At 37.1% G+C, this 27,408-nt stretch overlaps 1 protein-coding gene across 2 annotated transcripts in view; it reads left to right on the top strand.

Moving 5' to 3' along the window:
- The first annotated feature begins 3,894 nt into the window (after nt 1–3,894).
- LOC149535462 (ADP-ribosylation factor 2) overlaps nt 3,895–27,408 on the top strand; it is a 33,010-nt gene continuing 9,496 nt past the window's right edge. Inside the window, exons 1-2 of one of the 2 annotated variants that reach the window (XM_089807189.1) lie at nt 3,895–3,999; nt 5,442–5,597. In XM_089807189.1, coding sequence (XP_089663315.1) covers nt 5,450–5,597 — 148 coding nt within the window. In that variant the 5' untranslated portion in view covers nt 3,895–3,999; nt 5,442–5,449. Of the gene's footprint in view, nt 4,000–5,322; nt 5,598–27,408 lie in introns of both variants that reach the window. The other variant, XM_089807190.1, reaches the window with a different exon arrangement.

The raw sequence follows: 27,408 nt of genomic DNA, 5'->3' as shown, positions 1-27,408 counted from the left end.
TATATACATACATGTATACATACATACATGTATGTATGTATACATACATACATGTATGTATGTATACATACATACATGTATGTATGTATACATACATACATGTATATATATATATATATATATATATATATAAAATTAATTAAATGCTCATCGGTCATTATTTTCATATTTGTTTCTATTAATGTCATTGTTTACTCTTGCAAATTTAACCATTGCTTTATCATATTAAGCATCTTTGGAAGCAAAGAATATTACATAGGTCTTTTCCTTCTCCATCGTATGGACATGCTCAAAATAAGTTAGTAATATTTTCTCCGTAGTCTCTGAACTATCCTTACTCTTAGCCATCATTTTATCAAGCTGAGCTCTAGTGAGACAAACTCACAGATCCATCCAAAGGCTTTCCTTTAATTCCCATATGATGAACAAAGTAAGAATGCAAGACAACATGGCTTGGATAATCCTCCAGGATTAGATCTAAGGTCACATGCATCTTCACCTTCATTGCTTATCCATCCAGCTTCATGACCTTCACCCACCCATGTCCTATGGACAATATTGCATTACCCAATCTCAAAAAATTCTCAAAACAAAGCATTGGAATCTTGAAAATAATATGAATACTATGAGGATATAGATCCATGATTTATAGGAGACAGTGTAAAATTTAAAGATAATATTCTAATCAAAATGGTTCAAGATTGGATAATATCTATCAGTTTGGATTTTCCTATCCCATTGTTCCAGATTTTTGAAGAGCGTAAATTCTTCAATTCTATTGATTTTGCATCAAAGATTTGTTTAAAAACAAAAAGTTTTATAGCTCCCAAAGTACTTCGAAAAAAATTCGAACTTGCCAAAGTTGCCCTTCCATGTGGCTTTGTAAGATTAAAAAAAATGAATTGTATTTCTGTCTCTACACAAATTGGTCAAAAAAAACCCTGAAAATGACACAATTCCACCCACATTGATTTTACTAGATTTTTATAGTGGGGAGAGGAACATTGGTTGAGTAGTTTAAATTTGTAAGTTTAAATTATTTTCAATTTATTGTAGTAGTTTATTTGGTAACTGATATGTTTACAATTGAAGTTTCATATTGGGTGGTCAATGGAAGGGGTGGGCTTGTTTACTAGTGCTGGCAGTAGTTGAGCCATTGGTGGAGACAATTCTTCAAAGTAGTTACTTTATTGGCTCTCACAATTAGAGGGAGAAGCTAATATTGATGAGGGAGAGTTGATTCGTGATATCACCACAAAGTTTCAAGTTGGGTCATCCTTAGCATGGGCATGGCGAGTGACTAGTGGTTGTAATAATTGATCGATGATTGGTAGAGATGGTGGTTAGTAAGACTCCTCAAAGTGGCTCCCTTGGTTGACTATGTTGATTTCACCTACAAAGATTGAAGACAAAGCTAAAGAGGAGGGAGAAGCTAATGTTGATGAGGGATGGTTCTTTCCCGATGTCACCCTAGACCCCATATTAGCACTTGGATCTCACCACCTTTGTCTTTTCCCTCACCCACAAGACTGAAATAACAATCATTGATGCTCAATATGGTGAGCATCTCTCATATAGAGTGCTCCACCACAATGTTAGATCCTTGAGCATGGGTCTAGAGCATCTTGGGATTTGAAAGCGTAGTTTCCATAGTGCAAAATTGGAAGTATGTTAGCTTGTGAATAGTGATGTCCAAAAATAAGGACAAAAAAATTACTCTACATTTGGTTAACAAGGAGTGTGCCAATCTTTATCAAATAACAAAATACATGCCAACATAATAAATAATATAATGCCACATCAAACCAAAAGTATACAAGCTCCTATCTACGTGTCACTTTGTTTGTTTTGTCATTTTTATATCAATATGACATAGGATAAATTTGTTAATACAGAGTATTTGAACTCAATTTTTTGTAAGACTGAAAGAAAAGTTGAAAGAGTAATTATGGATTACAAAAGAGAGGTTACCTATAAAAATAAGATCACATTGCAATCATGTGAGAAAAGTAAAATAATGATCAACTAGTATGTATATATGAAAGATAATTTGATCAATATACACACTCCCAAATCCTCAACAAAGTGCTCACACATAAATACATTTTTTTTGGAATTCAAGAGTATAAATGCATTATACATCAATTCATAATAACTAAGTGCACTAGGATTAACCAATATATTAAGAACAAACGACGTTCTCATAGGTGGGTGATTAATATGCTCACAAGTAATTAATAGTTTCTATGATTCATATTTCCTACATGAATTAGCAATATTCAAATTTAGAAATACAACTATTCTATGCCTACCCCTCTCCTCTTTACTATTTAAACAAAATAAAATCTTCAATATAACTTTGACGTACCTATTGACACCAAAGTGCGATTCCTAATTCTAGCACTCTAGTGCATCAAATTTTTGATAATTTTTAAATTTTCTTCCTATGCCACTTACATTCATATAGATTTTCATTAAATTTTAATTTTTACAAAATCGAGGAAAACACTAAGATTTGTTATACCCACAGGTATGAATAAATGATTTTGTTTTACTAGTTTACTCTTATCTCCACAAAATTTGCACTTCATCCAACACATACATCTAGATACATAATCACATCTACACTCTCAGGGCCCATTTGGTTGTGGGAATAGGAAACTGAGAATAGGAATGGGGAATGAGATTAGGAATAGAAATGAAGAATAGGAACTGAAAAAAAGAATCGATAATAGGAATAGGAATAGAGATAGGAATAAGAGTAGAGATAGGAATTCTACACTTCGTTTGGTTGTATCAAATCTGTGTAATCATTTGATTTGGAATAAAAAATTTTGTTCTACATTTTCAGTCAAAGAGAGGAGCTCGCTAGTCCATTATTTCTCCATCTTTTAAATGGTTGTATACCAGTCTATCTTTCTGACCACAACATTTGGATCAACCTCAGATGATTCAACGCATTCAATGTTGCATATGATTCAACGCTGCATAAGGTAAAAAGAGCCTCACCATTTACACTTCGTCTTCTCATAAATTCCACCATTGTTGAGAAAGGGGAGAAATGGGAGAGTCTTGAGTCTGAGTCTGTTGCAGCAAGTGATATATATTAGTGGATTGTAATCGAGCAAAGGAGTGAATTAGTTATAAGATGGGTTCGATTACAACAACAGTGGGCAACAATGGAATGAGTTCACCCGACTATGAGATCTCCGCTCGCATGCAAGCAACCCTTGTCATTGCTGTTTTGGAAATTTTGTCAAAGCATGCAAAAAATGAGGTGTATGTGGCACAGTTGCAGGGCTCCACCATGGATAGAGTAGATGATCCTTGTATTCAAACTTTACCAGTGTAGGGGCGATCTCGACGGCAAAGACTACCAGAGACTGACGAAAAATGGCTATGGAAATCTCGAGCCAGATTCTTGATGGCAGAAAAAGTGATTTGAATTTGGGTGATGTATTAATCTTCTCTGTACATTTATCTGTACAGTTATTTAGGGCAATAGAGTGTAGCGGACTTCAAAATTTATCAAATAAGAAAAAAAATTAAAATAAGAATAGGAATGGCTATTTCAATTACAAGTATTTTTTAGAATGGACACATGCTCATTTTGGGGTCAAATTGAAAATACAAATTCTATTTTTCAATTTCAATTTGACGTACCAAAGAGAAAATTAAAAATAAATTCTTATTCTCAATTCCACTTCAACACACCAAACAGAATATTAAAAATAAATTCCAACTCTCCGTTCCCATTCCAATCAAATTCCAGCAAACAAAGTGGCCCTCAACTTGACCTCAAGCCCAGCATAACCCCGTTCACATGCAATAACTACAGTAGCATAACAGCAGTCAACCGTCGTCAAAACCAAGCCATCTTTCACTCTTTTTAATATCTGCTTTCTGCCCTTCGTTTTTTCCTCCTGTCTCGGCTCTACAGTTTTCTCTCTCGCCTTTACTCTGACCAGATCTGAGAGTCGAAGCGGAGAACAATATCAGGTGTGCAACATATTTTCTTATTGCTGTAAATCATACGTTTTGTTGTTTTGACGATTTTCTTTTGTTGGGTTCAAAATGTTATTTTGTTAGGGTTCTGCTAAAAACGCTTTGATTTTGATTAGCATATACGTCGGAGGCCCAGTGTTCTCCGATTTCAGTTTCACGCTGAATTGTGTCAATTGCGTCTGAAAAGTATAGATTCGGCAGGGAGGTCCAGTCTGTTTGTCTTTGGGCAGAATTTCTAGTGGATTTAGATGGGACTGGGGCTTGTGAGGGAACTCTGACGCCTTGTTGCAGCATTGTCTCTGTATGGCCTGAGATCTTAGTGATCTGTGTTATCCGTTGAAGCCTTAAATTTCGTGTTTCGTCCAATCGACCAAATGCAAATTTTTGAACTGAGTCATTTATCTCTGGAAATGTCGGATTTGGTACCGTGGGCGTAAAGTGCTTTTCCTGGCCTAAATTGTAGTGCGCTGCTGCGATTAGCATTGTGGTTTTATCGCCAGGAGATCTCTCTCTCTCTCTCTATCTCTCTATAGAGACACACACAGAATGGAGACCGCTTTGTTATTTCACAATTTTCAGGTTGCATGGATTTGTTTAGATTTGAATTGTGTCGTTTAGCTCGGAAATATCTAGAGTTTCGCACGGAGGTTTATCATAGATATTGGTTTTAAACATATTGTGCTTTTGGGTCATACATGACGCGGTGTTGAGAAGCTGGTGTAGTTCCTTCTATGCAATGTTTCTCTGTGATTTGCAGTCTCTATTAGTATTATGTACTTTTTTTTAAAAAGGGCGATCTGTGTTTTTTGAGCGAGGCTACGAATTTGACGCTTATTGGATTTCAAAGTTCATGCTAATTTCTCAAATGAATCTTTAACCCATGAAGAATATTGGATTTGACCATCAGATTTACTTAGTTTTCGGATGTTTAGGTTTAAAACCTAAATTCTGCATGATTCATAATTGGAATTTGGGCAGCCTTATTATATTTCATGCGATCGATGTTGTTTTGTTTTGTTGGTATGTTATTTCTATTTTTGGATGCCTAAATAGGACTAAAATATTATTCTTAAAAACTATGTATTGATGAGTGATGGCAAAAAATCGGAGGATTTGATACCGAGATTTATCATAATAATTAGTTTGTAATCTTTTATTGTAGCTCATTTAGACAGGATCAGGGTTCAAAACAGGTCTATATGACATTCATTGGTAATTTTATTTAATGTTTTGGGAAGCGATCTAATTATTTAACTTAATACGGCGAGAAGTTATCTAATTACTTTCTAATATTTTTTTTGTATTTTATATTGGCAGTATTTAGGTTCCCGAGAGAGCTCTAACATTATTATCTGCGAACTGTTTATTTGCGTTGAGGAACTATCCATGTTTGTAAATCTCTGAAAGGTGCTGATCAGTCTTTTGGGATTGACCAGGTTACACGATGGGGCTCACATTTACCAAGCTTTTCAGCAGGCTTTTTGCTAAGAAAGAAATGCGCATTTTGATGGTGGGTCTTGATGCTGCTGGTAAGACTACCATTTTGTACAAGCTGAAGCTTGGGGAAATTGTTACTACCATCCCTACCATTGGTGAGTTTTCCATTTCAGTGCAATTATTTTAAATTGAACACAATGTCTTTCCTTTTGGGCCTTTTATTCTTTAATTTAAAAGCATTGCTGATGGCTTGTCCTGATCATTTGGAAACGGAAAACTAAATCACCTAGCATGACTGACTAAAATAGATTGCCTGATTCAACTCTAATTACACAACTAAATATAATTTTCTGTCTCTGACAGAATAGAGATCACCATTCGCTGGTGGCATTTGCAATGTGAATTCACTTGTCTGATTCAATGAATTTATAAATTTGTTGATGTGCTTTGTCTTGCAACTATCCTGATGCATCATCTTCAACCATTAATTGGGGGTAGCCCTCCAGCAAAGGTCTAGCAAGAAAAATGTAAATTCTTCATGAAATATTGCTTGTCAACTGTGCATGGATTCTCCTTGGCCATCTATTTTAAGACTTTGAATGTATCAAAGGTTTTTTGGGTGATCCGGTCCATGATCTTCCCAACCTTTTCTATTGACAGCAGTAGGGTTCTGAGGTCAGCTTCTTTCCTCCCAACAGTGTCTAGGTGGGCCTTAAGACCTTGAATTTCAGACTTCTTGGCATCTAGGAGTCCCGTCCTGAACTCATCAGTGAAATTCACTATTGTTTTATCTCTCATTAAATATCTAGAGTTTCTCAACTAATATTTTGATTGGCAACACATTCATTTCAAAAGGAAATAAATTATACACTATCGATGCCAGATAGACACACATTATCATGGACTGTGGCTAAGTCACAGGATTCGCTGAATTTCATCCATGAAGTTCAAATTTTAGTGATTTTTTATCCTTTCCGAACTTCATCCAAATTTTATGATATTTAATATAATATTGTTATTTATAATAATATTATGTTAGTTTAATTATTTAGCAATTTCAAACTAATTTTGACAATTTTGTGGATATATTACTTATATTTAAAAATAAATAAATCTATATATGTTAAACTGAATATTGATTTTTTTCCGAATTTTTACCCTCGTCGAATTTCATCCGAATTTTATGATCAACAAACTCGAATTTGAATTTGAACCTTATGACTTAGGACTGTGGGAACACCACATCTCAAAGCAGAAATAAGGGTTTACTAGCTTGCCTTCTACACAAAGCCTGGCTGAGGACATTGACTATGGAGCTAGCGCAGCACCTGCAAGCTTGTCCTTGACAGATTAAAAGATTTACTAATGCTTGCTTGAAAGTTGAAACTCTCAGACTTCTAGTGCAATAATGACTACTAAATGCATAAATAACAACCACAAAATACTCCAGCAACAATTATACTTCTGTTGTTATATTTTTTAATTTTCTACAAACAACATACATTCAAGGGATCTCTACCAATCTAATTCAAATTAATGGGTCCTCCCAGCTTACCAATTCTATACTAACTGATGTATACTGCTCCAATTCTATACCAATTCTATACTAACTGATGTATACTGCTCCAATTCTATACCAATTCTATACTAACTGATGTATACTGCTCATGGGTCCTCCCAGCTTACCAATTCTATACTAACTGATGTATACTGCTCCAATTCACCCAGCTGTTGTAGCAGCACCACTGGCACTGAAATGAAAGTTGAATGTCAAGTTAATTTTCCGAAAGTCCCCTCTCTTCTGCCTTATAGCCTGTTTATAGACACAGCTCCATGTTATCTTCAATCATGGTATGTCAGTTCACAAGTGGTGTCAACTAACGGACCTTTAATGTCTTCAAATGTAGGCACCTAACTGAATAACACTCCAAGTTGTTACTCTACCAATCTAATTCAACTTAATGGGTCCTCCCAGCTTACAAATTCTGTGCTGACTGATGTGTACTGCTCCAATTCACTCAGCTGCTGTAGCAGCACCACTGGCACTGAAATGAAAGTTGAATGTTAGTTAATTTCCAAAAGTCCCTTCTTTAGTTAATTTCCAAAAGTCCCCTCTCTTCTGCCTGATAGCCTGTTTTATAGACACAGCTCCATGCTATCTTCAATCATGGTATGTCAGTTCACAAGTGGTTGTCAACGAACTGACCTTTAATTTCCTTAAATGTAGGAAACTAACTGAATAACAGTCCAAGTTGTTAATCCACGACCATAAGCAATTGCTTCTGAATTTGGTCGTAGTTGCAAGATGCATATTTTCGACTACTATTCCACTGGAGAGAATACAGGGCTCAGCTAGCTTATTCTTAAAATGCTATGTACATTTCTAACTGAAGCCTGAAAGTAATTAACCTATTTAACAGCTAACGCTACATTGAAAATCCATTCCCTAAATAACAAATAGCTATGGATTGCAAAAGGGGACATAATAAATCCTCCCTCAATAGATACAGATTGTAAAAGGGAATATAATAGATTCTTCCTGAATTTTCTTGCCCTCAGGCAAACAAAGCTGGGTGATCTATGACGCCAGCCGAATCCCAACTGGATCCTACAACACTTTCTGGTATGCCTACTGGTTCTACCTTATCTTTAGCCCAATAGATTTTGCTCTTTGTTGCAGTGGAGATTCCTTCTCAATGAATTCGACTTGTTTGCCCAAGATGCTCAAGCACAGTTCATCTAGTGGAGTCATCAATGTCTTGGTTTCAAAGTCTTCATCTTCCATAGTTTCTTATTCAATCAGAAAAACAGATTTCCTATTTCCAGTAAGATTTCCCTTTTGCTGTGCTGCAACTGCTGCCACTCTTTAGTTAGGACTAACTAGAAGCTCGTTAAACTTGGCTTCTAATCCATCGTTGTTGAAGAGCTCATTGCTGTTGCAGCTTCCGATCCATGTATTGCAGATGAGAACTTTGACCTTTTTACGACTTGCTTGAGATGGTACATCAGCTGTTTGGATTTATGAATTGTTGTGGACTGACACTTACCTCTTTTTTCAGAGCATAGTGGGGTTCTATTTATTAGAATATATAATGTTTCTTTAATTGTCATTTTAGGTAGTCTTTAGTTTATTGGGTATTTTCTATTCCGTCTTTAGTTTGTGATTGTTTCTTTTAGAAACATGGTCTTTGTAAATCTATATAAGGACCTTTCATCTCCTTTGTTTAATATTACAACAACATTGATTTACCATAACACTATTGTATGTAGTTTTTATGGTCTGTCCGCACCTTAAATGCTTACATTGTAATTACATGGTATTAATAATTAGAGGGTGCAAAAATTCTGTACTGCCATTTTAAAAATTTTTTTGGTGGTAATCCGATGGGTGGTCAAAGTGGGTTATCCTCAATTTTTGAAAGATTTGTTTCAGCATCCAAATTCTCTCGATGATTTTTAAATGAACACGAATCAACTAAAAGCGTAAAAAATGTTTCGCAGATATGCACCCATCAACATGGCTGCCTTGTAAATCATTTTTGCATGATGATGGTTCCATCTTTTCAATGCTTGAGATTGACTGATATTTCAGAGTTTCTTGAGCATTGCTACCAACCATTGGAGTATCTCTTCCAAGTATTAATCTTTGCACTCAGCATGCAATGTGGATGCTTCTTCTTCTTCATCACACTTTTGTTGTCATTCTGTCCTCTTCTATTTTGAAACCTTTTTTTGAGTATAGTCAAGTAATTGAAGAGTTACTGCAGCTTCTAATAAGTCTTTCAATTTTCCTTGATACATCGAAAAAGTGTGTCTTGTTTTCCAGATATGCACCCATCAACATGTCTGCCTTGTAAATCATTTTTCCATGATGATGGTTCCATCTTTTCAATGCTTGAGATTGACTGATATTTCAGAGTTTCTTGAGCATTGCTAGCAACCATTGGAGTATCTCTTCCAAGTATTAATCTTTGCACTCAGCATGCAATGTGGATGCTTCTTCTTCTTCATCACACTTTTGTTGTCATTCTGTCCTCTTCTATTTTGAAACCTTTTTTTGAGTATAGTCAAGTAATTGAAAAGTTACTGCAGCTTCTAATAAGTCTTTCAATGTCCCTTGATACATCATAAGAAGTGTGATTTGTTTCGCAGATATGCACCCATCGACATGGCTGCCTTGTAAATCATTTTTGCATGATGATGGTTCCATCTTTTCAATGCTTGAGATTGACTGATATTTCAGAGTTTCTTGAGCATTGCTACCGACCATTGGAGTATCTCTTCCAAGTATTAATCTTTGCACTCAGCATGCAATGTGGATGCTTCTTCTTCTTCATCACACTTCTGTTGTCATTCTGTCCTCTTCTATTTTGAAACCTTTTTTTGAGTATAGTCAAATAATTGAAAAGTTACTGCAGCTTCTAATAAGTCTTTCAATTTCCCTGGATACATGATAAGAAGTGTGTCTAACTTTTATGACATTTCTGAAACGTACATTTAACTTTGAAGCTGCTTCTTTTGTTTTAGTAACTTAATCATTTTATCTTGGCTCCTCAGAATTTCATCATGTATAAAAAAAGTCTGTCCTCTCAATATTTCACAGGCTAGCAGGATGGCAGCTCGGATACCACTGTGGTAATTTACTAATTACACAAATAAGAAACACAAAATACTTAAGCAAAAATTGTACTTATTATAATATTGTATTAACAACATGGATTGAAAGAGAAATTTACCAATCTATTACAACTTACTGGGTAGTCACAGCCTGCAAACTCTCACTGATATGTACTTCTCCCAAAGTTTTCTGTCCCTTAAATGATAGTTTCATGCCTGAAGAATTTTTTCTCTAACGTTCCCAGCTGTTATAACAATGTTTACAAATACCAAAATTAGAGTTGAATAATCGTTAATTTTTTCAAAAGTTCCCTCTCCCCTGCCTTATAATCTGTTTTACAGAGCTGGCTGTAAGTGATCCTCAATTATCAGGTTTCTTAAAATTGGGCAGATAACTGAACAACAGTTCCCAAACTGTTGATCCACAATCATAAGCAGTTTTTTCTAAATTGATGGCAGTTAACTGGTCATACCCCCCTCAATCAATGTGGAGTTAAGCGACAAGCACTGTACACTTAGTTGCTGCTTAACAAATATTCAACCATTGCACCACTGCAGGATACACGACTCAGCTTACTTATTCATAAAATGAAACAGACATTTTTAACTGAAAACTGAAATAACTACCAGCTTGTCTAATTGCTAATCCTACACTGACCCATTAACGAAATAGTTGAAGTCTTGAAGATAAAGAAGCGGACATCACATTTAATTTCTTCCCTTGTTAGTATTCTTATCTCCCAGCTTATACTTTGTTATCCCAACAGATGTCAATTACGACATTTTCTTGGCAGTCACTGATTGTTCGCCACATAGATCATGTTCCTTGAATGTCTTGAGCTGTATATAAAATGTTTGTGTTTCTGTTTACCTTCCCTGCCTGTGAATCTTGCTGATCTTTCTTTTCTAATTGCTGAAAAGTATTAAGTTTTAACCCTTTATCATTTTTGCTTTCCTTGATGCCAGAAACCACGAATCAACCTCCTTTGATAAATGCCAGAGAATAATGGCCAAAATTGTGCAAGTGAATGATTGAGGATGATGACAATGTTGATGAAGAGTGTAAAGGAAGTTTCCACCATTAAGAATAGCGTATTTGTTCATCAATTCCCACATGCCCGCCCTGCTCAGCTGGAATTCAACCCTCTTGCCTCCATGTTGTCCATCATTCTCACTAGCCCCCTCCGTCTCATCATCAATCTTCCCAAAATTATTGAGAAGTATGTTTTCTTCCATTGTCCAAATTGATATAGCAGCTTAGAATGGGATGGATCACAAGTACATGTTGTATCCTCGCTAGGCATACCACCATTGGGTATATGCCAGAGTCAAAATGTAAGACCTCACTCCTGAACCCCTGCCCTAGACATATCTTTACTGTTCTAACCCTTATTAATTGCAACACTGTCATTAAATGTCTTCTATTTATGTTAATGTCTGGAATATCTGCACTTTTGGAGCTATTTCTATGATGGATCTCCTCCTTCAAATTGTTTCTTACAGTGGAATGCATTTTGGGATAATGATGATGGATCTAAATGTTGCACTGGTTTTTAGTGTTATTCTCATTAAAGGTAACTTTGTTGAAGCCATAAAATGATTATAAACGCCTGCAGAGATATATGAAAGAAACACAATCCATACCACTGCTGACTTTTGGTTATGCAAGAGTCAGGATCCAAGACTTGAGTACCTGTACTAGACATATCTCAACCTTTCTAAAACCTAATTGGAACATTGCCACGAATGTCTGATATTCATGATATTGTGTGAAATTTCTGATAGTTTTCAGGATCCAGGACTTTAGTACCTGCACTAGAACTATTTCCACCTTTCTAACCCTTATGAGTTTGAACACTGCAATGTGTTAAATACCTGATAGTTTTGGGCATAATTAGTCCTTATCCAAGACTGTTGTACTTTATTTTTTTGTCTTACCTGGTTTGACATATGATGGTCCTCCCTTTTGCTACCATCAATATTATCTCCTTATTGTAAGAAGATCTAGCTACATGAAATGGGTTGCCATTGGGAAAGAAGAACTTTCTAATTGTTAGTGTAAATAATTAATTATTATTTACACTTCACTTAAGTTTACTTAGGATAAATGCATTATTTTATTATTTTATTAGTTAGACACCTAGGAGTATGCGTACTCATATGAGTTGTCATAATGACAACATAGGAGTAAGCAACTCTAATTTAGCACATGGTGTATACAATACTGGAGTTTGCATAATTAATTGAGTTGTCACGTAGACAACACAGTCGTTCGCGCTCTATTTAAACACATGGTCTCGACAACATAATTTTACGTGACACCTTTGTAGGCTTATCCTCTCATCATCGCACTAACTCCTATGCTTAATGGAGGATAATCCACTGTTGGTGGACATAGGCTTAGTTGTGAGGCTTATCATATTGCTAACTCCTAGACATTCTAGAAGTATTGTAGAGGCCTTTATATACAAGCACTCCTAGTGTACTTGTACAACATTAATATCACATCAGTTGAATTTCATATTGTTATTTTGATCATACTCTATTGGTCTATTTTTGTGCTAGTTGTTGGGCTTCTTGGTCTTGGGTGATTTTGCCCTAAGGCAAATTCTTACATGGTATCAGAGCCATAGGAGGGTCATTTAATAGCCATTTGAGACCATTCTTGTTTCACCTCTCTGAGGACCTCGATTCTGTAAGAATTTACCTTAGGGCAAAATCACCCAAGAATAAGAAGCTCAACAACTAGCACAAAATAGACTATTAGAGTATGATCAGAATAACAATATGATATTCAATTGATGTTGATTGATGTACAAGTACACTAAGAGTGCTTGTATATAAAGGCCTCTAGAATGCTTCTAGAATGTCTAGGAGCTAGCAATATGATAAGCCTCACAACTAAGCACATGTCCACCAGGAGTGGATTATCCTCCATTGAGTACAAAAGTTAGTGCGATGATAAGAGGATAAGCCTACAAAGGTGTCACGTAAAATTATGTTCTAGAGACCATGTGCTTAATTAAGAGTGCGAACAGCTGTGTTGTCTACATGACAACTCAGTGAATTATGCAAACTCCAGTGTTGTAGACACCATGTGCTAAATTAGAGCTGCTTACTCCTGTGTTGTCTACATACAACTCATATGAGTACGCAAACTCCTAGGTGTCTAACCTAATGAATAATAAAATAATGCATTTATCATAAGTAAATTTAAGTAAAGTGTAAATAATAATTATTTACACTAACACCCCCCCTTAAGTGCAACTTAGGGGAATGCACTTAAACTCACAAAAGCTATGATGAAATGCATAATGGGTCCCGTCTACTAGGCCATGTTAGGTACCCAAGTGCAAATGCAATGAAATCTCTCTGCAAATGGAGAAAGAGAGAAAACCTCATGGGAAAAACCCTCCCTAAAAAGAGAGATATGTACAATAAAGAAAGATGCATGAATGGATGGAGTAAACAAGACCCCCCCATTATGACATACATCATGCATATACAATAAATAATCACTCGATGAAATCCCCCCCTTAGTGAAGGATCTCGTGATGATGAGTGCTTGAAGACAAAAGAGTATCCAATGCCTACAAACAACATTTCTCCCTTTAGGAAGAAGATACACGAAGTATAGGTGCAAATATGCTTCCCACTGTGGATAGGAAGATGGAAGAGGGATCCATATGTAGTATGGTGTGGATGCTGCCTTTGAAGTCTGCTCATATGTCGACAAGTCCTGGATGAATGAAGATGCCACAAACCAATCTGGTGGATGCCCAAGATAAGGTGGCAAACAAGGTAACATGTCCATGGATGAAACTGAATCAACCTCCAAAGACGATGAAGCATCTGGATAGGAAGATGTAGGAAGAGAAGCAATGTCGCCTTCCCTCAATAATGAATGCACACCCATGATTGAAGCTCCTTGATGACTGAAGAAGCTAAATGATGGTCCTCCATGTGGGAAGAAATGGTGCCATAGGTGTAGTAGATAATGCTCCCGAACTGGTAGGAAGAATCCTCAGAAGATATGATGTTTGAGGAAACTAAAATACAATCTCCAAAGATTGATACGACTCCTCAATAAGTGAAAGAGTCCTTCTCCATCTACTGTAAATAAATGTCCACAATCATGTCAGAACGATCAAGTGGTTGAGGGTCAGAGTGTGCCCTCGCAACAAGTGAAGAAGTCTCCTCAACAAAGAGAAGATTGATGTCATTGATGATGTCTCTCACATCTTCAATGTAAGACTCCACGAACAACCCTACAATGTCTGGAAGGAAGTCATCCCATGAAGCTGAAATAGGAAGACATGGTATATCCTACTGCACTGAATCAGGAGCATCTATGGCTGGAACTAGATCAGTAGAAGCAACAGGAGCATCAAAATGCATGATCTCATCTGGAGTTGAAGGTACTATAACTAGAGTGACTGAAGATAGAATGTCTTTTGGAAATGGAGGAATTGTTGGATCTCCATATGCTTTCCAAAGAGCCATCCAAATGTCATAAGGTTCAATTGCCTTGTCAATGACATCAAAGCAATATTTATTGACATTGAAATAAATGACATCTAAAATTATTTTAACAGGTGGTAGATCAATGGAAGAGGGCAATTCTTTTGAACATAGATAAGGAAATACTTCCTTATGCTCTCTTCTTAGATGATCAATTATCAAGGCACTCCATTTCTGATAATTTCTCTTTTTCGTCCTCGGTCTAACACCAAACTGATATGTTAAACAAAACTCCATGAGATCAATAAATGTATGCAACCCCCAAAATGCAGAAATAATCAATCAACCCCCCCTAATGTATGATTTGACACTTTATACGTAGTGCGTTTACAATAGCCACTTGCCAATTTAGGCCTTAGTGGACTTTTGATTTTGTTGTTTACAACCTCCTTTTGGAGTTCAAATCTGGAACTTTACAATGTAGCTCAGAAATACAACAATTTTGAAGCAATACAATGCAAAGAAAAGACCTATTTTGAAAGTGATATTTCTGTCCACACAAGCCTATAATTTGATTGCAGATGTGGAAAGTAGACAAAAAATTATTTACTTTAAAAAAAAAAAACGGAACCTGATTTGGAGTCTAGATGAGCCTGTACGAAGGAATTGAAGTTGCAAAATGTAGGGTTGGATAGGTACAATCACCAAAAATTGCAATTTTCTGACAAATCCATGCACCAAAGCCAGAAAATAATAGCACCATTGAAAAGTTCAGGAAATTCTAGACAAAATAAAAACAAGTTGCATCTGATTTGGAGCCCAGATGATTGAGATATGGCCTCCCAAAGTCGGACTATCAAATCAAAACTAAATCTAGAGAGGGGTCTGATTAGCAAACTGCGAGGTTAAATTTGACGTCCAAAAGATTATCGTAGCAGTGCAATCTAGCCTATTGATGACGGTCAAACGGTCGTTAATTTTAATGTAGTGGTTGGCTGATGTCAGCAAAAAAAGTTGCTTGGTTGACGTGTCAGGTGATGTCACTTGCTGACGTTAGCTGTACGGATCGTACGAAAGGCTGACTTGGCAGGCTGAATTGTCCGCTGACTTGTCAGACTGTGTGGCGAGTATGGCTGGATGATTGGGCAACACGTGTCGCTGAGCTGTTCGCTGATGGGGCAGGTCGTCGTGGCGGAGATCATTGTTGAGTCATTGTCTTGCTGGTGCTGACTGCCTACACGGTGGTCCACGTGGTAGTTTGACTTGACTTAGGTGGTTTGACATGGCGGGGTCAATTCGTGATAGGGTGTCGACGGGACAGGGTCTGTGTCAGTTGCCAGAACTTCTTTGATCGGTGGGAAGATTGTCGGTGGTGCGAGGAGGTCCGATAGTGGGAGTTTAATTCCACATGCGTGGTGGGATTAAACTTGGAGGAGTTTAAAAAGGAGAGCCGATGGGATTTAAACCTGGCTGTGAGGCTGTCGAATAGTTTTGAGACTGCGGTGATTTGTATGATGTCGTTGCCGGATTTGTAAGTTGGTTGGCCGGAATTGTATGTTGAATGCTGCTGAATATATTGTGTTGTAGTGCGATATGGAATATACCAAAATATTAAGGAATATTCCATCGAATATCCTGCGTGGGCTAGGATTTCACCACCTGGTTCTTGCAATTTTTTTTTCTCCAATTTTTTTTTTTCCGAAAGTAGAATCCGAAAAATACAATACTACAGAGAAAATAAAATGACAAATCTGAAACAAAATAAATGCATAGATCTAATAGATCATATCGAATTTGCAAATCGGGCCTTCGGGTACTAGTTTGCAAAAAAAATTTGCCTCAATTTTGACTATTGCTCGACAATTCACCGAATCAATGCTATAGACACAATGGTAAGGTCTGCTTTAGCTTTAGACGCTCCCAATAGCTGCGAATACTCCGGATCGGAATCGAGGTGTGCTCAGAGAGGTGAAGCAAGAATGGTCTCCAATGGCTATGAAATGACACCTCTATGGCTTTGATACCATATAAGAATTTTCCTTAGGGCAAAATCACTCAAGACCAAGAAATTCAACAAATAGCACAAAATAGACCAATAGAGTATGATCAGAATAACAATATGATATTCAATTGGTGTTGATTGATGTACAAGTACACTAGGAGTGCCTGTATATAAACGCCTTTAGAATGTTTCTAGAATGTCTAGGAGTTAGCAATATGATAAGCCTCACAACTAAGCACATGTCCACCAGGAGTGGATTATCCTCCATTGAGCATAGGAGTTAGTGCGATGATGAGAGAATAAGCCTACAAAGGTGTGTCACATACAATTATGTTGTAGACACCATCCACCAGGAGTGGATTATCCTCCATTGAGCATAGGAGTTAGTGCGATGATGAGAGAATAAGCTTACAAAGGTGTGTCACATACAATTATGTTGTAGACACCATGTGCTTAATTAAAATTACGAACAACTATGTTGTCTACATGACAACTCAGTGAATTATGCAAACTCCAGTGTTGTAGACACCATGTGCTAAATTAGAGTTGCTTATTCTTTTGTTGTCTACATGACAACTCATATGAGTATGCAAACTCCTAGGTGTCTAACCTAATAAATAATAAAATAATGCATTTATCCTAAGTAAACTTGAGTAAAGTATAAATAATAATTATTTACACTAATAGATTCAGATCCAAAGCATTCGTAGCTATTGAGAGCGTCTAGAGCCAAAGCGGACCTCACCATTGCGTCTGGAGTGTTGATTCGATGAATTTTGACTATAAAGTTGCCTATATTGGGCAACAGTCAAAATTGAGGTAATTTTTTTTTGCAAATCGATATCCGAAGCCTCAATTTGCATACTTAGTATGGTCATTTCAGATCTTTGAATTTAAGTTTCATATTTGTTTTATTTTCTCTGCATTTATTGTATTTTTTGAATTATATTTTCGAAATTTGTTTTAGGCCATTAGGCTTGCAGAGAAATTTATTTTTGTAGGAACTAGGTGGTCAAATCCCGGTCCATGCAGGTGGAATATTCCTTAATATTTTTGGCATATTCCTTAACATTCCACCAAATCTACATAACTCGACGGAACACACAAAGCAACGTTCACCAATTCCAGCGACGACATATATTCCTCCGATCACACATTACACAGTGGATCCAACCGCAATACCCAGTGGCCTGACTTCAACTTATTTTAAGTTTGACGGCTTTGTCATTTTAAATACCTCCATCCTTTCGCACACGACGGATGTGGGATTTATCCCACACCCGCCGGCAACAAAAAACTTTCCTCGGCGCCGGTCTTTGCATTTCTGGCCACCGTCGATGACACTGGAGACCCTCCTAACGTCGACGTCCTTCAAAAACTCCATGCCGCTGTTTCTGTTTCTCGGTGACATTCCCCCTGCCACGCGATGCACATCAGTCATGCCACACGACGCCCTATCAGCAACTGTAGAGTGCTACGGACGTTGACAGCCCCACACGTCAACAGCTACGCAGGATTCCGTACACTGAGTCAGTGTTCATACGATACGTCACCTTGCCACGTTAGCAGTGATGTCATTTGCCACATCATCTGGGGTGGGTCTATTTTCGATGACGTCAACCTTTCACACCATTAAAATTGACGATCATTTGATTGTCATCCGCAAGCCAGATTGCACTCTCGTGATGGCCATTTGGACGCCAAATTTAACCTCGCAGTTTGCTGATTAGACCCCTTTCCAGATTCAGTTTTGATTTGACAGTCCGACTTCGGGAGGCTATATCTCAATCATCTGGACTCCAAATCAGGTGTATTTTTGTTGATTTTGGCTATAATTTCTTGAATTTTTTAGTGGGGCTATTATTTTCTGGTTTTGGTGCACGGATTTGTCAGAAATTGCAGTTTTTGGTGACTTTACCTGCCCAATTCTGCATTTTGCAACTTCAAATGCTTTGTATGGGCTCATCTGGACACATAAATAGGATCCTTTTTTTTGAAAGTGCATAATTTTTCGTCTACTTTCTAGATCTGCAATCAGATTATAGGCTTGTGTGGACAAAAATACCACTTTCAGAAATAGGTCCTTTCTTTGTGTTGTATTGCTTCAAAATTGTTGTATTTCTGAGCTACATTGTAAAGTTCCAGATTTGAACTATAAGAGGAGGTTGTAAACAGAAAAATCAGAAATCCGCTAAGTCCATTTTTACAAAGTGGCCTATTGTAATCGCATTAAGTATAAAGTGTCAAATCATGCATTGGGGGGGGTTGATTGATTGTTTTTGCATTTTGGGGGGTGCATACACTTATTGATCTCATGGAATTTTGTTTCACATGTCAGTTTGGTGTAAGATCGAGGTTGACAAAGAGGAACTATCAGAAATGGAGTGCCTTGATAATTGATCATCTAAGAAGAGACCATAAGGAAGTATTTCCTTATCTATGTTCCAAAGAACTACCCTCTGATGATTGTATACTAGTCAAAATAATTAAGGACCTCATTTGTTTCGGTTTCAATATTGATTGCCTTAAAGTCATTGACAAGTTCAATGATCCTTATGACATTTGGATGGCTCTTTGGAAAGCATATGGAGATCCTATAGTTCCTCCGTTTCTAGAGGGCATTCTACCTCCAGTAACTCCAGTTTTGGTACCTTCACCTCTAGATGAGATCCCACCTTCTGATGCTCCTGTTGCTTCTACTGATTCAGTTCTAGCCACAGATGCTTCTGGTTCAGTGCAACAGGATATAGCATGTCTTCCTACTTCAGCTTCATAGAATGACTTCCTTCTAGACATTGCAAGGCTGTTTGTGGAGTCTCACATTGAAGATGTGGGAGACATCATTGATGACATCCATCTTCTCTTTGTTGAGGAGACTTCTTCACTTGTTGCGAGGGCACACTCTGACCCTCAACCACAAGAGCTTTCTTTTGAGATTGACATACTTGTGGATACTTCTTTACAGCAGTTGGAGAAGAACTCTTTCACTTTAGAGGAGACATATCAGTCTTTGGAGATTGTATTCTAGTTTCCTTAGACATCATATCTTCTGAGGATTCTTCCTCTTAGTTGGGGAGCATTCTCTACTACACCTATGGCACCATTTCTTCCTACAAGGAGGAACATCATTCAACTTTCATGCTGCAGCTTCTACAGCCATCAAGGAGCCTCTATCATGGGTGTGCCTACATTATTGAGGGGAGGCTACATTGCTTCTCTTCCCATATCTTCCTATCAGGATGCTTCATCGTCTTTGGAGTTTGATTGAGTTTCATACATGGACATGTTACCTTGTTTGCCACCTTATTTTGGGCATCCACCAAATTGGTTCGTGTCATCTACATTCATCAAGGACTTGTCAACATATGAGCAGACTTCAGAGGCAGCATCCACACCATACTACATATGGATCCCTCTTCCATCTTGCTATCCACAGTGGGCAACATACCTGCACCTATACTTGGTGTATCTTCTTCCTAAAGGGAGAAATGTTGGTTGTTGGCATTGGATTTTCTTTTGTCTTCAAGCACTCATCATTAGGAGATCCTTCACCAAGGGGGGATTTCATGGAGGGATTCTCTATTGTATATGCATGATGTATGTCATAATGGGGGGGTCTTGATTACTCCATCCATACATGCATCTTTTTTTATTGTACTTATCTCTCTTTTTGAGGGAGGGTTTTTCCCATGAGGTTTTCCCTCGTTCTCCGTTTTCAGAGAGATTGCATTTTCTTGGATTTCATTTCATTTCATTGTATTTACAACATTGCATTTGTACATGGGTACCTAACATGGCCTAGTAGTTAAGACCCATTCTGCATTTTCATCATAGCTTTTGTGAGCTTAAGTGCATTCCTCTAAGCTGCACTTAAGGGGGGGTGTTAGTGTAAATAATTAATTATTATTTACACTTTACTTAAGTTTACTTAGGCTAAATGCATTATTTTATTATTTATTAGTTAGACACCTAGGAGTATGTGTACTCATATGAGTTGTCATGATGACAACACAGGAGTAAGCAACTCTAATTTAACACACGGTGTCTACAATATTGGAGTTTGCATAGTTAACTGAGTTGCCATGTAGGCAACATAGTTGTTCGCACTCTAATTAAGCATATGGTGTCTACAATATAAATTTACGTGACACACCTTTGTAGGCTTATCCTCTCATCATCGCACTAACTCCTGTGGTTAGTGGAGGATAATCCACTCTTGGTGGACATGTGCTTAGTTGTGAGGCTTATCATATTGCTTAGTTGTGAGGCTTATCATATTGCTAACTCCTAGACATTTTAGAAGTATTCTAGAGGCCTTTATATACAGACACTACTAGTGTACTTGTACAACATCAATATAACATCAGTTGAATTTTATATTGTTATTCTGATCATACTCTATTGGTCTATTTATGTGCTAGTTGTCAAGCTTCTTGGTCTTGGGTGATTTTTCCCTAAGGCAAATTCTTACACCATTGTCATCATCTTTATCATCTTTTAGCTGCACATTGAACAAATCAGCTATGGGTTGACAATTTGTGTTTCCCGTACCCTTTCTTGCATGGACGGTGGAAAAAGAATCCAACATCACTCCTACTCTTGTCTGCAAAGTATGTCTAGAACTCTGTGGCTGATTGGCCTGCTGAACTTGCATCCTATGAGACAAGTAATAGGTATAAGGTAGTTGCATTGCCACCAGGTTCACCTTGTAGCTTGTTTATCTCTACTCTATATGTGAGGTTTGCCACTTGTGTCAAAAAAGAACATGTATTTGTTGGCAAGTTGGCAGATATGGGTGCATAGATGTGGGCATGAAGTTAATTGCCCAAGTATAAGTCAGGAATATGGATTGTAGAGGTACAGTTTTAGTCAGCGAACTTTACAGGAGTAATATTTATGGCCACAATTTTGTATTATGGTAGAATGAAGTCTATAGATGATATAATTATATCTGTTGGTATTATGATTACAATTGGCATATCGTTTGGATGGTAAGCATGAAGACAGTTTATCATCGCAGAGTACAAAGTATAAGGTATAGATCAAGCAATTTGGCCTAAGGAATTGAATTGCCTTGCAAATTCAATTACTTGGCAATGTAAGGACGACATTCTAGATGTTAACCCTTAGTTAGCAAGATTTGATAATATGTTTTGGACAAGTGTTTGGCATTAAAATTACAATTGGCATATGTTTTGGTTGATAAGCATGAAGACATGTTATTATTGTAGAGTACAGAGTATAAGGTAGAGATCGAGCAATTTGGCCTAAGGAATTGAATTGCCTTGTCAATTCAATCACTTGGAAATGTAGGGATGACATTCTAGATGTTAACCCCCAACTAGCAAGATTTGATAAGATGTTTTGGATAAGTGTTTAACATTTCTCATCATAAAGGCCGACTGGATAGAATAAACAGAGGGGTATATAAGAAGGCATTTTGGATATGTGAAGAACAACTATGCAATGATTATGTTATGCAAACTTAATGTATGATGGTATATTGATGTATTTATGTTTAGATGTGATTAGTTGTTGCATGGGCATGATTAGATGCGAGATACACAAAGGACTAATCAGATATTGAAGATATCAGTACAATCAATTTTAGTATAGTATCTATAACTCTTGTATAGATTGTTTATCATTGTATGAGCAACGAGCTCCATTGTAATACAACTCCTAATAGAGTTGAGGCGTCTAACAAGGTCAAGTCCTTTGACAAGGACGAATGTATTGAATGGATGTAATAGACTCCTAACTAGGTCAACACTCCTAATTTCCTAACAGAGTGTTTTTGGATTAGTGTATATCTTGTGGGTGCTATCCCCATTGGGGATTTCCCTTGGCCAAGGTATCCCTGGTTAACAAATCATGGTGTGCGAGTTTCAGTGTGGTGTGCACTTTACTAGATTTTATATCATTGTACGAATAGTGAGCTCCATTGTAATACAACTCCTAACAGAGTTGAGGCCTCTAACAAGGTCAAGTCCTTTGACAAGCACTCATGTACTGAATGGATGTAATATACTCTTAACAAGGTCAACACTCCTAAGTTCTTAATAGAGTATTTTCAGATTAGTGTGTATCTCATTGGTACCATCCCCACTAGGGTTTTCCCTTGGCCAAAGTTTCCCTAGTTAACAAATCACGGTATTGCGAGTTTCATTGTGTTGTGTACTTTACTATTCAGTTTTCTCATTTATGCAAGTATATGGTTAAGTGTTGAAATATATAGCTGGGCTAAAAGTGTTGGAATATTGATTCACCCCACCGCTCAGTATTCTCTATTTCTAATTGTATCTCCTCTTTTACTTGAGTAAAGAAGGTGCCATGAACTCTATTAATGATGGCATTAAATTCTAGATCACAAATGTGGCAGTTCCACTTCTTTGTGTTACTAGATGTCCTTGGTCTCCTTGTGATCAAAAGGTCCCTTATCATACTTCACCTGTAATGCAGAGAAACAATTAGAATTTGCAGCTTCACTTACCATTGAATTATTGTGCGTTTCAAGTTCAGGCTCAACACCATGGTACTTGCCTCAGCCTTAGGTGCATGTTCAGCCTCAGTATTTTCAGTATGAAGCTCATCCTCACTCATGCCACGAGAACTCATTGTGATAGTGCAACAAACAATATATATACAAATTTTACAAGTTTCAGCCTAGTTTGACAATTGTGAAAATAAAATTATAAATTCAATGGTTGAATCTTGATGTCAATATTACCAATGAACAATCAGCATTCAATGAATCTATGGAAATGCATTGCAGCCATGTATATTTGATTATTATCAAAATAGATTTTGAAAAAGAAAGTTGAAATATACAACAAAAAGCCATAGAAACTTACCATGTATTTGAAAAATCTTCAACTTTTTTAGAATACTCTTCTTTTTGCTTCTTCTCACCCCTCTTGCACTTGTGGCCTCAATCTCACTCTGTCTCACCTCTCTTGCACTTTAAGCTTCTCTTTAACCTAGCCAATGAAATGAAATTGTGAGTGATTGTGAGGGATTTTGAGGATTTAATAGAATTTTGACGGGATGGAGGAGGCCCACTTGCAATTAGGTTTTGACCCTCTTAATGTTTTTTAGCAGCATGAGACATCATTTTACCTGCAATGGTTGTGCAAACTCGTTGTTGATTTTCTCTTTCTCAAGCTTTCTTTGTTCAGCCATGTTGAGCCATTCATTCATTCTTTTTTTACTATTGTGAGCCTTGCTTTTCAGATTCTACTATTCTACTATCAGATATTATTATTGTATATCCTTTCTACAGAATGGGTGTTGGTTGAGCTGGTGATTGTATTTCATCCTTATGTTGAGACTTCATGTGTTGTATAGCCTTTGAGAGCTTTGGTTCATTGGAGCATTATAGTCTTGCTCTTGAAGTTCCTAGACTTGAGCTATTAAAGGGACAATGAGCATCAGTTGTGATGGAATTTTTTAAGTTTAACTGTGTGAGACTTTAGCGGGAGAGTAAAAAGAGAGCAACTTTTGTGATCCTAGAACATTGTCTATTTACTATTTTGAACACTCTATATGCCACATATTTATTCTGTGCTTGATTTAGATGTCACCCGAACTGTGATTGTTAAGAGTTAACAATCACTGGATGATTTTCTCCAGATTAAGCTTGAGAACATTGTATTTGAATTTTGAGCATCTAATAAAGAATTGAGTTTTTGGTGTGGCTGGGTTTTTACCCTCAAGTGGAGGGTTTTCCCAGGATAGATTCTTGTATGTTTTGTTCTTGTGGGATTTTCTGTTTTAGAGTATTGCATCCATTGTTTTCTGGCTTTAAATTTAACATGGTATCAGGGTGGATCTAAAGAAAAGATCCATAGCCAGAACTTTTATCTTTGAAATGTTCTTTGCTTCTTTCCTAGCTTGTTTATTTCAGCTTCCAACAATAGTGAATGGACCCAAAGTTCCAGAGTCCTAATTGTGCTTGAAGAGAGTGATCTTATCAACTATGTGAAGAGTAATGTAGTTGAATCTTTTGATGACACTGAGAAAGCTTAGTGGGCTGGGGGAAGAACAATATCATGGCAAGAAAGACATTAATTGATTGTGTGAAGGATCATCTGGTACCTACCATTTCAAAGTTGAATTATGCCAAAGCAATGTTTGATAGTTTTCAAACTTTGTATGATTCAGCAACACTGGTAGAGCTCTAGCCTTGAGACCATTCCTACCTATTAAAATTGCTAGAGGAGAATCTAATTTCTTCAGAAAGATTACAGAATTGAAGGATTAGCTCGATGCTATTGGAGATTCAATTGAGGAAAATGACTTGGTTATGTTGGCCATGGATGGCCTTCCTCAGTCCTGGGAATCCTTCATTCAAGGAATGAGTGGAAGAGATGAACTGCTCAAGTTTGACCGTTTGAGATTATTTTATTTAGGAGGAACACAAGTTGGGGGCAAGAGAAAATGGGTGTAAATCTCACCACAAAAACGACCATGTCCTTGCTGCCCATACTTTGAAAAAGAAAGGAATGAAAGGAAATTTCAAGAGGTACAAAGATAGGAACTTTGATTCAGCACCTGAACCTAATAAGAAGGACCTCCCTAAGGTTCAATTTTTCAGAGGTACAAAGATAGGAACTTTGATTCAGCACCTGAACCTAATAAGAAGGATCACAAAAAAGACCATGTCCTTGCTGCCCATACTTCGAAAAAAGAAAGGAATGAAAGGAAATTTCAAGAGGTACATAGATAGGAACTTTGATTCAGCACCTGAACCTAATAAGAAGGACCTCCCTAAGGTTCAATTTTTCAGATGTGACACACTGACAAGTATGGCCACTTTGCCAGAGATTGTTTCACAAGACCTAAGCATCAAGTTGCTGCTACAAATGTTGGAAATGCTTCCTCCTCATAGATAATCAAGTGAAGATTCAGAGGGGTTCTTATTTGTTTCTGCTCTTTCAAGTAATGTTCCTATTGATAAGGATACTTGATTAATTGATAGTGGAGCACTCATCATATCATAGGATGCCATAGGCATCTCTCGAATCTGATAGAAAATGATACTCATTTACAAGTAGCAATAAAACTATCAAGTAATAAAACCGGATAAGAGAAAAACAATAAAACTAAAAGGCAGCAGAAGCAGAGCTAAACTTACAGAAAGGAAAAACAATACCTCTGAATACCTCCCACCAGAAAACTTGCACACGGATGCGTCTTTTGCATGAGTTTTGTACATTCATAGGAAGCAAGGATGAAAAATCACTTACATTCCTCATGGAAGCCACTTTATTGTTGTTCTCTCAGTGGGATCTATTGCTTGTTGGTCCTCCATAAGGTGCTGTGATCTGGGGTATAAAGTCTTCATCTTTAGCGGGGCATGACACACCCTGCAGGAAGGGTCTAAGGCCCAAGAAGGCCAGAGGGAACTTACATAGGACTAAGAAGCCCCCTTGCAGCTTCTGCCTGATTCTGCAAGGTGGTACATGTCTTTGGGAGGATGAGACATTCATAGGAAAAGTAGGTACAAGCAAACCACTAAGCTATCAAAGAGGAGGGCTCTGGTATACATCTACTTTTTGACTTAGCGTAGAAATGGCTGGACCTATCACATTTCTTATTCTAATCTTTAATCTTCTTACATAATGTTATTGATAGTTTATGGTTATGATGTAATCTATCTCTGATCATTGAATAGGAATATTTACTTGGTAAGGTGTAAGAAGAGGGTAAAGAGGGTCATGTAAGAAGGCCATAGGGCACTTACATAGGACTGAGATGCCCCCTTACAGCTTCTAGTTCTGACTGATTCTGCAAGGTGGCACGTGTCTTTGGGAGGATGAGACATTCATAGGGAAAGCAGGTACAAGCAAACCACTAAACTAGCAAAGAGGATGGCTCTGGTATACATCTACTTTTTGGCTTAGCGCAGAAATGGCTTTGGGTGGACCTATCACATTTCTTCCATTAATCTTTAATCTTCTTACATAAAGTTATTGATAGTTTATGATTACGATGTAATCTATCCCTGATCATTGAATAGATATTTATTTGTATATGTAATTATTGCAGGATTCAAGTCTAGGATCACAATATTGAAAGGAATATTTACTTGGTAAGATGTATCCTTAACCCTTATTTGTTACAACAGTGATTCTAGGGCAAATTAGGAAGGGGACATCACACACACCTCCTGTCCTCTCCACTTTTCCATTCGACAGCAAATTCAGGAATGGACTGCTGTGTATGATTAGCTATTAGATAGGCGGGTAGTTAGTCTGAGAGGTATGTTGCATTTTAAGAACAAGTCAACAGAGTTTTGTCTTCCAGTTAGGCAGCAACTGAGTCTAGTGTGCCTATAAGTTCACTTCACTGATTGAGAGGTGGACTGAGTAGTAACTGTTTAAAAGTGATTTCCAATGATTATGGATTGACAGTTTTGAGGGAGTGTTGTACATTTAGCTCTGCTGAGATGTCAGGAAATTATTTGTCAGTTAGTTGCTATTGTTGGTGAATTGACATTCCATAAGATAGAAGGCGTTTTTTATATTTGTATTTTAGCTGCATCTCACCATAAGCCGGGTTTATTGAAGAACCTGTCATTCTGGGGACATAAAATCTCAGGAGCAGTACAACTACATATTAGTATAGCTTTTGTAAACTAGGAGTACTCAGCAAGTTGTTTTAGATTGGTAGACATGCCTTTGAATGTATGCTCTTACCAGAACATTTTATAAAATTTAAAAGTATAATTGTTGCTGGAATGCCCTCTCCACTTTTTCAATCTGCAGTAATTTAGTGAATGAACTGCAGTGCACAATTAGCTATTAGATAAGCTGGTACTAAGTTTAAGAGGTACGTTTCATTTAAAGAATAAGTCAGCTGAGTTTTGTCTCCTGATGAAGCAG

This window comes from Cupressus sempervirens, chromosome 10 (assembly GCF_028749045.1).
Source record: "Cupressus sempervirens isolate cs-2001-9-10 chromosome 10, ASM2874904v1, whole genome shotgun sequence".
Lineage (NCBI taxonomy): Eukaryota > Viridiplantae > Streptophyta > Pinopsida > Cupressales > Cupressaceae > Cupressus > Cupressus sempervirens.
This window is presented reverse-complemented; position numbering and strand designations above follow the sequence as displayed.